The sequence below is a fragment of the Acomys minous genome, assembly GCF_964271855.1.
Source record: "Acomys minous genome assembly, chromosome: 2".
Classification (NCBI taxonomy): Eukaryota; Metazoa; Chordata; class Mammalia; order Rodentia; family Muridae; genus Acomys; species Acomys minous.
In genome coordinates, this window is record NC_140484.1 from 89,097,183 (window position 1) to 89,109,993 (window position 12,811).

Genomic DNA, 12,811 nt, shown 5'->3' on the forward strand with positions numbered 1-12,811 from the left:
GCAACCCCAGGTGGGAACCAAGTGTTAAAACACAAGAGCCTGTGGGGGCATTTCACATTCAAACCACAGCTGGTGTCAGCTTTGGGCTTCCCCTTGAGTCAAGAGATGTGTAAGACACCCAGGAGATGCTCATATGAAGGCATCAGCTAACCTGGAGCTCCTGTGTGTGTACATCTGGGAAAAATAGAAGCTCTCGGAGAGCAGAGGACCAGGATCAGCTCTGATGTGTTGATGTTCAAAGTTCAGGAAGAAAAAGAGGCCAGTGGTGTGGGAGGAAACCCAGGAGCACAGGGAAGAACTGCATGAGAGAGGAAATAGAAACCCAGCCACAGGCCACTGGGTGGCCCATCAGAGAGGCAGCAAAGCTGCAGCATCAAACAAGAGAGGAGCAAGACACGGCCTTCCAAACCACTGTCCCCATAGGGATGGGGCAGGGCCGGCTCTTGGCTCCTCAGGCCTTTTCTTACATTCCACAGCCTCCGTGGACAGTGGAGATATTTGTTTTGGGTCTAGGTTTCCAAAGGGTGGGCTGAGGGCAAATACTTATTCCGAACCTTGAAAGGTTTGTTTAAAAAAAAAAATGTGCAAATGGAGATTTGAGAAGAGAGTTCAAAGATGAAGCCAAAGGCAAAGGGGTTAGACTTGGAGAAATCCCTCCTCTGTGGGTGAAGGGTAACGGCAGCTGTGGGGAGGCCACATTTCCCACACTCCAGGCATTTAAAATTGGGTATGCCACCATCCCCACTTCTGGAAAGACAGAGGGAGATGATCGAATAGTGTGCTAGGAGTTGGTGGGGGGGGGGGGGAAGATACATCAAGTCACCTTATTCATGGCCTCTGAAGTAGAAAAGTAGACTTTGGTTGCCTTCGAGGTATAGGCTAGGAGCCTAGAGTTAAGCACCCCCCCTCCTCAGATTTCATCCCGGATTGCCATGCTTAAATAGTGTGACTTTGGGCATGATGATGGCTCTGTGCCTCATTCTCCCCACTTTAGAAATTGGAATTGTGGCAGTGTTTATGGTAATCAAATAATAAGCTTCAGATACCTCCAGAAAACACTGCTGCCTGCCTGCTGTGGGTGGGCTGGTGTGAGTGGACACTCACAGGATGTGAGAACAGTTTAGTCCTAAAGAAACTGGGGCCAAGCAGAAGGCCTGTCAGGGAAGGAACGTGGGTGAAAAGATGGCACAGTGTTCTTCCCTTTTCATCTTACAGTTTTCTGTGGCTGTGACTGCAGAATAGATCAGGTGACTTATAGACTAGACATGCATTTAGCTCAAAGTTCAGGTCCACATGCCAGTCCTGCTGCACATCTTTGAATGGTTCATGGCACGGTGAGGGGCCGGGGAGCTTTGTACCGCTGGCCAGAGCAAGCCCGTTCGCTTAGGGCCATTTTTCTTCTGTTGTAAAGCCACTCATTCAGTCACTGGGCCACACTCTCGTGACCTCACTAGTGCTAGTTGCCTCCCCGAAGCCCTACCTCCAGGCTTTGAGATGATATATTGGGGTGAGTTTGGGAGTGGACAGGCGTCTTGCCCCTTTTGTGGAGTGCCTGGCTGGACAGGCTTCACAAGGCACACAGGTGTCTAGTCACACAGCCGATGCTGGGAGAGCCTTTGGGAGACACCTGGAATGGAGTTCCAAGTAGACCAAGAAACAGACCCAAAGCTTGCAGCCAGGTCTGGAGCAGACCCCACATTCTCAGCAAGACTTGGATTACAGCATACCTCTTAAACTGAAAGCATGGCCCTGTAGTTCAGCCCTACAGCTACTCTGAGCACAGAGAGCCTGGGGATGGGGTCCTTTTGATTGTGAGTTCCTAGACCTTTGCCCTCTCACAGATTCAGAAGGGACGATAACATTCTGGAGAATTCTTATGTGTTTCTGTGTGTTTAGTTCAAGAAGATACTGCTTCCTTGCTTGTTAGTAACTTTTTTTCTTAAAGACAGGGTCTTACTCTGTATCCAAACAAGCCTTGAACTTGTAATCCTCCTGCTTCAGCGACCTAAGATTCCAGGCATGCACCTCCCTCCCAGCTTGCGTGGTTGGTAACTTTTTAAAAAGTAGGAAGTGGTTTTGTCACTTAGAAGGAGTTCACATCAGGTCAGTTAAACAGCCCTGGGAAGACAAGTCTTTCTGAGTGTTCACATCTCTCTGAAAGTCTTCTGCTAGCGGCTGAGGTTGGGCCCTCAGCCAACTTCATGTGTAGGTTTTGTGTGGCCTCTAAGCCAGCACCCGACTCTTGAGGAGTGAGCTGCCACAGCCACCACCTCCTAAACCGGGCACTCAGTCTCTCCAGGCAACCATCAGCTCCAGCTCTGAAACTTGGTACCTTAGGGATGGATTTGGAGTTTTGGTTTTTCTGAGTTTTTTTTTTTTTTCTCTTCCATCTTCAATCGAAATCATGCCCAATCACTCAATAGCCTTTAGAAACCACAGAACAATATTTTAGTAGCACTGTCCCTCCCAATGGCTGCAACTTACCATGGCTTTTAAAGCCTTCCACCTCATACTGACTTGACTACAAAGGCCCTGTAACTGAGCAAAGGAGCCCTGCCTTGCTTTCTTTTGAGCAGAGTAGCCACACTTGGCTGTGATGAGAGACAGCTGGCCACAGTCATGGCCCGCAGGCGCAGCAGTGGCTCCATGTCACTTCATTCCCTTGGATCTTGCTCTCCAAATCCAATGTCTTCTTATAGTAAGAATAAGCGTAAGAAGCAGGTGGGACACAGAGCACTAACAGCAGCTCTTTCTAGACACGTCAAAGAGCTTTCAGAATCAAATGAAAAATCAGATTAACTCCGCCTACTCATGTATTTAGATCTTCTCCCTCTCTCTCTCTCTCCCCCCCCCCCCAATTTGGCCAACCAAGAAACACTTTACCCTTGGCTCTTAAAGTTTCTGATCTTGACTATCACCTCACTTCTGAGAGGGTTGAGGCTGGCTCTATCTGCCCCGGGAAGTGCCCAAACCCCAAAGTAAGGTAACTGCTCCCGCCTACCAGTTCCCACCCACCGCTGTTCCTACAATGTTGGAGAATGATACAGCAGAGAGAGTCCTTCTGGTGGCCACTGCTCTACCTAGGCAGAAGAATGAAGTCTGTCTTTTGGATGCTTTGGCTGTGGTCCTCGTGAGGAAGCGGGGCGTGCTGGAGGAAGGGCTGGCCATTTATGATAGTGCTGGACACTGAGTAATGGTTGACCTCACACGGACCACCGAGTGGACCACTCTCTGAGGGGACTAAGTGAAGGAACCCAGGGCTGGTGTTTTTTGTTTTTTGTTTCGTCTTTTTTTCTCAGCAACGTCCTCTCTCCCTAGAATTTCCGAGTGTACAGACAGCGAGGCTGAAGCTGTCATGCAGCTGCGAAACGAGCTGCGAGACAAGGAGATGAAGCTGACAGACATCCGCCTGGAAGCGCTCAGCTCCGCTCACCAGTTGGACCAGCTCCGAGAGGCCATGAACAGGATGCAGGTGAGTGCACGGTGAACAGAGCCCCAGGAGGCTGCAGAGTGGCAGGCCAGGGTGAAGGGTATGTGCCCGTGTGCTGGCCCTCGCTCCTCCCCACCCCGCCCCCGGCCTCTCTCTCTAGAGTCTTTTCACATCAGACCTTGTGTGACTCCACACTGCCTCTTCCTTCAAAGGTGGTCCCCTACACCTGGCCTTCAAGCCCCACTTTTCACACACTGATCGTTGAGAGCTAGGATGACTGGCTTTGTGTCCCTACAGTCCGTTTCGTGTTGTTTCTTCCCTTTAGTATCCTCTGTCTATCCAAACTGGACCATTTTCTCCAAGGCTCAGCCTGAGCCTCATCCCAGACTTTCTCATGTCACACAGTGGCGTCCTTTGAAGGTGGCTACAGATTGGTTCTTGCAAGCACCTCTGTCTGCTGCGGAGTGAATGCATTCCAGGCTTGTGAGCTGCGTTTTGCATCACAGCTTTGCATGCATTGGGTTCTTTAGAGACCACTGTAGAATGAATGAAAGATGCCTATGCATGGTACTAAATGGGACCTCACCAGAGAGCAGCATCCCTAGAGTGTTCCCTGGAATACCTATCTCTGAGGGGCTCCTGGGAGGGAAAAAACGCTATCATCGGCATGCTCGGGAAATATGCTGTCTGCTTCTCAGAGTCACAAAGGAAACAGCTCCTCAAAGCTTTGAGATACCCTGGAACTGAGGAATCTACCACACCCCCGAGTTATTAAGCCTCCTTGGTTGCAAGACTCTTACACTGGCCACTCAGGCAGCAGACCCTGGGAAAGGCACCTTCTAAACACTGCTAAAGACCAGTTCTCCATGAGGAAGGGACCAGCCCTGCCAGAGCTTTGAATGGCGTTGTCCAGTTTCCCCAAGGGCGTTCCTGACTTCTGCTGGTCTAGCTACCTAGTTCCTGCTGGAAACTTCCAGCTTCTTCCTCTCCAGAAAAGGCGTGTTCCGTTCATTATGTGCATCTAACGAGTCAGTTTCTCCCTTGCTCTAGAGTGAAATTGAGAAGCTGAAAGCTGAGAATGACCGCCTGAAGTCTGAGTCTCAAGGCAGCGGCTGCAGTCGGGCCCCGTCCCAGGTGTCCATCTCTGCTTCCCCAAGGCAGTCCCTAGGTCTCTCACAGCACAGCCTGAACCTCACAGAGTCCACCAGTCTAGGTGAGTGGCTAACAGGCCGGGGGTGTCTGGTCAAGGCCACCAGCCTGGACAAAGCGGTTCATGGGACCCGGGACAGAACATGTACTGAGTGGCTCACGGGCTGGGGACAAGCTGAGCCTATAAGTCTGGGTGAGTGACTCATGGGACCAAGGCAGACGGAGGCCTGCAGCTTGCACTCTAGTCTCCAGGATGAGCAGGTCCACAGAGGTAGCAGGTGTGTGTGCACTTGGGGTGTGTGTGTCTGGGTGTGCATCTGCTACCAACATGAGCCCAGCCATTAGAGTATTCCATGCTTTTGCTCCAGCACCCCCAAATTCTTCAGACCATGAGCTCGGGTTTCCTCCTTGCCCACCACGCTGAGTTCTGCTCAACCCATGTTAAGAAGTTGACCTGCAGGCCCAATGCTCGTGTACCTCTCGGCAGCAGGTCCTACAGAGGCCACGTCGTCTCTTGGCCTTCAGCCTTCTGGCTGTTGGGGTAGACTCCAGGCTGGCCACATCATCTCAGAATGCACCTTGAGTTTTCTTTGTGAGCATTTCAAGGCTGACGCTTTTATTTTATTTATTTTTTTTCACCCATGATGCTACTGTTGCTGTCGTTTGGTTGATTCTCCCTCGCACTTCCATCCGGCAAGATGCATCCGTCAGCCTGCTGGCTCCCTGGTCTTCCCTGCCATTGGTTTCTGTGATTCCATTATCCATCCTGCCCTTCCCTGTCCCCTCCCCCCACCTCCCCTGCACCCTGACACCTGCTTTGCCCTGCTGCTGTGCCCCACACGGCGGCAGAGGTGTCCGGGAAAGCAGCTTTGCTGTCCCCCGCGTGCCTAAGGCTGTTGATGTTTTCCATTCGCAGACGTGTTGCTGGATGACACTGGTGAATGCTCGGCTCGGAAGGAAGGAGGCAGGCATGTTAAGATAGTTGTCAGCTTTCAGGAGGCAATGGAGTGGAAGGAGGTTAGTCGGATCCCCCGCCCTGCTCACCTGTCCTTTCCCCCAGGTAGACACGGTCTAGCTTAGCGACTCAACTGGAAACCTAAGGCGCCGGGGAAATACTAACAACACCCTTCTTGATATCATAGTCTCCCTTACTCACAGGGGACACCATTGCAAGACCCAGGGGATGCTGAAATGGTAGAGTATACTGGACCCAGAGTGTGCTGTGTTATACTTACTATACGTGAGCATACATGCTAGAGCTTAATGTGTAAGTTAGATACTGTTAGAGATTAATAAGGTGAGCTTGGGGATGTAACTCAGTGGCCTCGTGTTTGCGAGGCCCTGGGTTCCATGCCTGAGCACCACAGTATAAAATGAACAACAAAAAAGGCAAAACAGGGTACTCTATGACAATGTTCTGAAAACACGGAAAGTGAAAGCTCTGCTGAGTGGTGACTCTGGTACCCACAGTCCTTGGCGGTCCCTCCCATACTCAACAGTTCCTAGCAGTGCTTGTAACCACAATCCTTGGCGGTCCTTCCTGTGCCCACACACCTTGACTGTCCTTTGATGTAAAGCTAGCAAAGAGCACTTCTTTTCTTTGTTTAACAGGTTGCTAGAGCTTGCTTTAAAAAAAAAAAAAGCTCATGTTGTATTTTTCTGTACTTTCAGCACTCGTAAACGCTAGCACTCTCTGAAGTGTCTCTTCTGGCTTTACTGTTTTTCTGAAGCTTGTCCCAGGCAGCCATGCACATTTTATTAGTAAGGCTGACTGGACTTAGCTGGCCTGGGGCCCATGTCTGCCTCATCAGAGGCTACAGGCATAGCATTCACCAAGCTAGGAGACAGGAGGCAGGAGACTCTCAGCTGAGTGAGTCACAGAGGGCTCAGAGTGGGGCGGGTGGGGCATTCTGCGTCACCGAGGCTTAGGAGCCGATGCCTCCATATGGTTTCCGTTTCAATGTATGCCTGCCGCAGACTATTCTGAATTGGAGGTGGAGGGCTGCAAGGGGAGCTGGGCTTTAGTAAGTCCTATTTGGTGCTCTGGATGACCTTGGCCATGAAAGTGGGAAAAGGCCACAGGAGTCTCCACCTGAAGACCCCTTGAGGTTTCGAAGTTACGTTTCCTAGTATTTCTAGCCAGCGTGTTCTTATGGTTTCAGACAGTTGGGGAACCAAAGTGCCCATCAGAACAAAGTGTGGCTGGCTTACCGGGGGTTTCTAGAGCTGCCTGGCCGGAGCCTGAAGAACCTAGTCAACAGGGGCCCAGCCTGTCAGGTTGAAATTGTTTCTCCCATCATGCTTACAGTGCAGGCGGGTGACACCCCTATGTGTGACTGGTTGTCCTTCTCAATATTCTCAATGTCATAGCTGATGCTCCTTTAGGATTAAGCAGTCTCCCCTAATGCTGGTGTTCTGGGCCACTGCAGCACACCCAGGGGGTCACTGACCACAGTGCTATCCCCATTGTGCAGCTAAGAAACCCAAAGACCACAGGCACGTGGTGGCGTCAGACCCTATCAGTGCCGGACGGGTGCTCTTTCCCGCTCCTGCGCACCCCACCCAGGCCCACCCCTGTCCCAACTACATCCTCGCAAGCATGCAGAGATATTAAAAACCAAGCAGAATGAGATGTTTTCTCGGCCTCCTTTTCACTAATGTGATCAGTTAGTCCCTGTGGGTGCAGAAGAACAAGAAGTGGGGGGGAGAAAAACGAGTTCTTGGCAATCTTCCCAGATTTTTCCTAATTTTCCAAATGGAACTTGTTTTAAGTTTTAATGGAAGGAAAGTAATAAATATTGTTTTTAAATAGAAGAAGCCGGGCTCGTGCCTAGCACTTGGGAGGCAGAGGCAGGAGGTTCTTTAAAAAAGAAAAGAAAAGAAAAGAAATAAGAAAGAAAGAAAGAAAGAAAGAAAGAAAGAAAGAAAGGAAAAGACAGAAGCATTCTCTCTGAGGTGGGGGGCGGGCAGTAGGGGGGTTCTGACAACACGACAAGCTTCATTAAATAAAGCACGAGACGGCTGAACCTAGACACGTGTAAGCTGAGAAAGTTTCATCTGAGTCTGTCCAGTGTAGCTCTGAGCCAGGCATTTGAATCATGGCAGCTTCCTGGCAAAGGTGAGTAGTTCTTTAGCAAGATTTAAAAATGGGGCTCTGCTGGACAGGAGCTGGAGAGGACGCAGTTTAGGATGTGGCATCCATGCCCTGGGCAAGGCATGTATTTAATTGATGGTTCCAGGTTCCAACGGGGCCATCATAGTCTCCCTGGCTGTTCGCAGTTTTGCCAGAACCAGAGACAAGGCGTAAGGCTATTGCATGGCAGTTAAGTTCGCCTGGCGTGGGAAGGAATGGGGGTTTATTCTCCTTCGGAAGCACTGATATGCCTAGGCCTCTGCCCAACCGGGCCAGAAAGCAGCCAGCAGCTTCTCACCTGCCCATGTCTCCTCGCCCTTAGGACTCCAGACCACACTTCTTCCTTATTGGCTGCATTGGAGTTAGTGGCAAAACCAAGTGGGACGTGCTCGATGGGGTGGTTAGACGGCTGTTCAAAGTAAGTGTCTCAAGGAGAAAGGCCCCAGCGTTGGCCTTGGGGAGGGGGGCGGGCCTTGTTTCCAGAACCTGACTCTTTCCCTGGCCTGGTCACTCTTCCTTATCCCTTATTCTTGTCCCTGGTCCTCCAGGGCACAGAAGGATGATGGGATGTTCAGACTGGTGACTGGCCTTTCTCTGTTGTCTGTCCTTGGCAATGGCTGGCCAGCTAGTAAACATCATTTCACAATGGTGTCCCTAGAGTCATGTTCTGTTCAATATGATTAATGTCTCCGACCTGGGGCTAAAGCCCTTTGGTCTGCACACACATGCCTGGCACCCCATAGCAATGCTGAAATCTCTGACAGTGACATCCCATCAGTCAAGGATGCCACCATAGTCACACCACTGGAGTGAGTATTTGCCATTATCAGAAATGGCTAGGGAGTGCCAAAGTGAATCTCAGAGCTCAAGGTGATTTGAAAGAAGCTTCCCCCCCCCCCCTTTCTGTCCCCAAAGCAAACCAATAGCACTAAGTATTAATCATAGCTCCTGAATAAAGCAGGACTTGGGTTAGGGCACCAGCCTGATGTCACGGACCTGGAGTGGAGCAGTGATGTAACTCTGTCACCTGGCCAGACCTGACTAAGCTAGCACATTGCTAATGGGTCAAATGGCATCACACAAGAGAAATTCAGTTTGTTGTTTCTTTCTTTCTTTCTTTCTTTCTTTCTTTCTTTCTTTCTTTCTTTCTTTCTGGTTTTTTTGTTTGTTTGTTTGTTTGTTTGTTTTGAATGGTTTGTTTTATGTGTCTGAGTATGTTGCCTACATCCATGTCTAGTGTCTGTCCTCAGAGGCCAGAAGAAGGCATCGGATCCCCTAGAACTGGAGTCACAGGTGGTTGTGAGCTGCCATGTGGGTTCAGGGAACTGAACTTGGGTCCTCCGGAAGAACACCCAGTGCTCTCTCCGTTTTGTTTTTGTTCTGTGCAGTACTGTCTTCGTGCAGCCCTGGTTGGGCTGCAACTCACTATGTAGATCAGGCTGGCCTGGACCTTATAGAGATCCACTTGCCTCTGCCTCCCAAGTGCCAGAGTTAGAACCATCCCAACACCTGGTCCCAATTTAGTTTTTAGGTTTTTTTTTTTTTTAACTGACTAGAACATTCCCATCATGGAAACCAGACAGGAAGGACTGAAACAGACCAGTTCTGCCTCCTTGGCCGACACTCAGCAATGTGAGGTGTACGCATGTGAGAAAGGCAGCAGTGTGTGCTCTTTGGGTCCCAGTAAATGAGGGAGTGAGACCACTGGGGGCGGTTGCGAACCTGATGTCAGCTGTTCTGTGGTACCATTCAGCCTAAAGCCTAACCACTGACCTTCTGGTTGCTGAACTAGTTTTGTTTTTTCTTTTTTCTTTGCTATGATACCTAACGTGAGCAACTAGAGCCAAGAGGATGGCCAGGGGAGATCCTCTGTCCTGTACACACACACACACACACACACACACACACACACACACACACAGACACGGACACACACACACAGCTGTACATACATGTGCACGTGCACACATACAAGTGACTTAAAGAAAGAGCGGTTTCTTTTTGGCTCACTGCTTAAGAGATACCATCTAAGCTGGGTGCGGTGGCACCTATAAGGCCCAGCACGCAGGAGGCAGAGGCAGGCTAATCTCTGTGAATTCAAGGCCAGCCTGGTCTACAAAGCAAATCCAGGACAGCCAAAGCTACACAGAGAAACCCTGTCTTGAAAGACAAACAAATAAAATGAACAGGAAAAGAAAAAAGAAAAAAAAGAAAAAGATAGCAACTGTCACGCAGTGAAGGCATGGTAGCAGGAATGCAAGGTTATGTTGCACCCACAGTCAGGAGCAGAGATAAGTGATGGTACTCAGCACACTTTGTCTTTTTTATTCAGTCCAGGACCCCGACCCACACAACAGTCCTGCCATGTTTAAGGTAGCCTAATCCGGTAAGTCCCCTGGACATGCCTACTGCTTGTCTCCAGGTGACCAGCCATCACAGCCACTGCCACAGGGGTACTCTGCAAATGAAACCTTTGACTACTTTGGAGCTGCACAGCTGCTTTGCTCTCTCCATCTTTGTTCTGAGTCAACATGGGGGGATGGGAAGACGTTTCCTGCCAGTCACTTTTTGTGAATGTCCTAGCACCATTTGCAGACCCCTGTGCCTTTAAGATTCCAGCCAAATTTAGGAAAAGCTGCCTGGCTTTCTATGCTTGCTGCACCCAGGTTAAACATTCATGTTCTTGTTGTTTTTTTTGTTTTTTTTTGTTTTTCTCTCTCTCCTTCCTGTCCCGCTAAGCAAATAAACCTTAAGAGGCCTGGGTTTTGAGGGTGTCTCACGGCTTAATTTCAGTTCAGGTGACATCTGAGAAAAAGAGGGCACCCGCCAGTCACCCGGGGAAAATGGAGGTCCCTCGCAGGTTTTAGCTAGCTCTCTAATGGGGGTTTGTGTTTTCTTTTTTCCAGGAGTACATCATTCATGTGGACCCGGTGAGTCAGCTGGGGCTGAATTCAGACAGTGTTCTTGGTTACAGCATCGGTGAGATCAAGCGCAGCAACACCTCGGAGACCCCCGAGCTCCTCCCTTGTGGCTATCTTGTCGGGGAGAACACCACCATCTTGGTGACTGTCAAAGGTAAGTGGCTGCCAGCTGAGCAGTGGTGGCGCTCGCCTTTAATCCTAGCACTTGGGACAGGCAGAGGCAGCTAGATGGCTGAGTTCAAAGCTAGCCACGTCTACAGAGCACATTCCAGAACAGTCAAGGTTACACAGAGAAACTCTGTCTTGAAAAACCCCCAAAAGGGTAAGCAGCTCCTTGAAGAAGCTAAGGCTGTCAGGGGCCAAAATAGGTGTCTTTGCACTGTGCATGTGGGTGGGTTTGTTGTTGTTGTTGTTGTTGTTGTTGTTGTTGTTGTTGTTGTTGTTTGTCCTCACTTTTACCACAACCACTCCTATTTAAGCACATTGCACCACCAGGAAACAAATTGCTTCAGTTTATTGCTGAAATTAAACATCAAAAGGTCCCATTAGTCTTATGACTGGGTTGATGGGAGACTAATAACTCCTTAATTGCCATATTGAGATGGCACTTTACCAAAGACATGAAGGATGCTTGCCAGCCAGCCTTGGGCATGAGCCCATTCTACAGATGTAGAAACTGATGAACTGTAGGCTACAGGAAAGTTGCCACAAGCATCTTAATGATATCGCTCTTGCCCATGCACCCGAAGCTCCCGAAGGCTTGTCTCCTGGACATGTCAAGCCCCAGAGTTCTATGTGTCCTATCGTTCCAGTCCTTGTCCCTGTGGACTCATGGTCATCTCCTAATGCGAAATGCTTTCAGTATGATTTCAAAAATCCCCATAGTTTTGTTTTTGTTTTTGTTTTCAATGAAAGTGACTTTGGGGAGCTAGAGAGATGGCTCAAGTTTAAGAGCACTTAACTGTTCTTCCAAAGTTCAATTCCTAGCAACCACACGGTGGCTCACAACCGTCTATAATGTGATCTGGTGCCCTCTTCTGGCGTGCAGGCAGAATACTCAATATATAAGAAATAAATAAATCTATCTTTTAAAAATATTTCTTTTTTTTTTTTAAAGGAAATGACTTTTAAAAAATTAATTAATTTGTTTACTTTACATCTCTATCGTAGCCCCCTCTTTCCCTCTCTTCCTGGTTCCACCCTCCTTCCTTCCCCTACCCCTCTCATACTCCTCAGAAAAGCCCCACCACAACCAACCCCCCCCCCCCAGCACATCAAGTTGCATTGGTACTGAGTGCATTCTTTTGCCTTGTGGCTTGGCGAGGCAGTCCTGCCAGGGGCAAGTGATCAAAAAGCAGGCAGGTGACAGAATCCATGTCAGAGACAGCCCCTGTTCCCCTTACTAGGGAACCCACATGAAGCCCGAGCTGCCCATTGGCTATATCCGTATAGGGGGGGCCTCGGTGCAGTCTACACATGGTCCTTGGTTGGTGCATCAGTGTCAGCAGGCCCCTCTGGGTCCTGGTTGCTTGGCTCTGCTGGTCTTCTTGTGGAGCTCCTGTCTCCTCCAGGTGCTTCTATCCTTCCCTCCACTTTTCCACAAGACTCCCTACGCTTTGCCCAATGTTTGGCTACGAGTCTCAGCATCTGTTTCAATCCGCTGCCAGGTGGAGCCTCTCAGAGAACAACTGTGTTAGGCTCCTGTGTGCAAGCATAGCAGCGTATCGTTAACAGTGTCTGGGGTTGGCTCTCTCCAATGTGGTGGGTCTCAGGTTGGGCCAGGCATTGGCTAGACATTCCCTCAATCTCTGCTCTATCTTTATCCCTGCATATCCTGTACGTAGGGTAAATTCTGGGTCAAAGTTTTTGTGAGTGGGTTGATGTTCCCCTTCCTCCACTAGGAGTCCTTTCTAGCTAGAGGGTGTCCTCTTCAGTCTTCATGACCCCTGCTACTCGGAGTCTCAGCTAAGAGTCACCCATATCCTCCTAGAAATTTACCCTGTCTTAAGTCTCCAGCTTGTCACAGAGATGCCCCTGTCCCATGGTTTCTCTTCTCTCTGTAGGCACTCTGCCCTCCCAGCCCCACTCTCCCCAGGTCTGATCTCCACTTTCATTTCTCTCCGTGCACCCTTTCCTCTCTTCAACCACTTCTGCTGTTTTTCTGTTTCCCCTTTTGAG

General features: G+C 49.7%; 1 protein-coding gene across 15 annotated transcripts in view; it reads left to right on the top strand.

Annotated features, from left to right (window-relative positions):
• NAV2 (neuron navigator 2) overlaps positions 1–12,811 on the top strand; it is a 367,465-nt gene that overhangs the window by 335,042 nt on the left and 19,612 nt on the right. For all 15 annotated transcript variants that reach the window (XM_084772850.1, XM_084772858.1, XM_084772861.1 and 12 more), the window contains 5 exons: positions 3,319–3,472; positions 4,481–4,643; positions 5,496–5,596; positions 8,035–8,130; positions 10,619–10,787. In XM_084772850.1, coding sequence (XP_084628976.1) covers positions 3,319–3,472; positions 4,481–4,643; positions 5,496–5,596; positions 8,035–8,130; positions 10,619–10,787 — 683 coding nt within the window. The remainder of the gene's footprint in view (positions 1–3,318; positions 3,473–4,480; positions 4,644–5,495; positions 5,597–8,034; positions 8,131–10,618; positions 10,788–12,811) is intronic.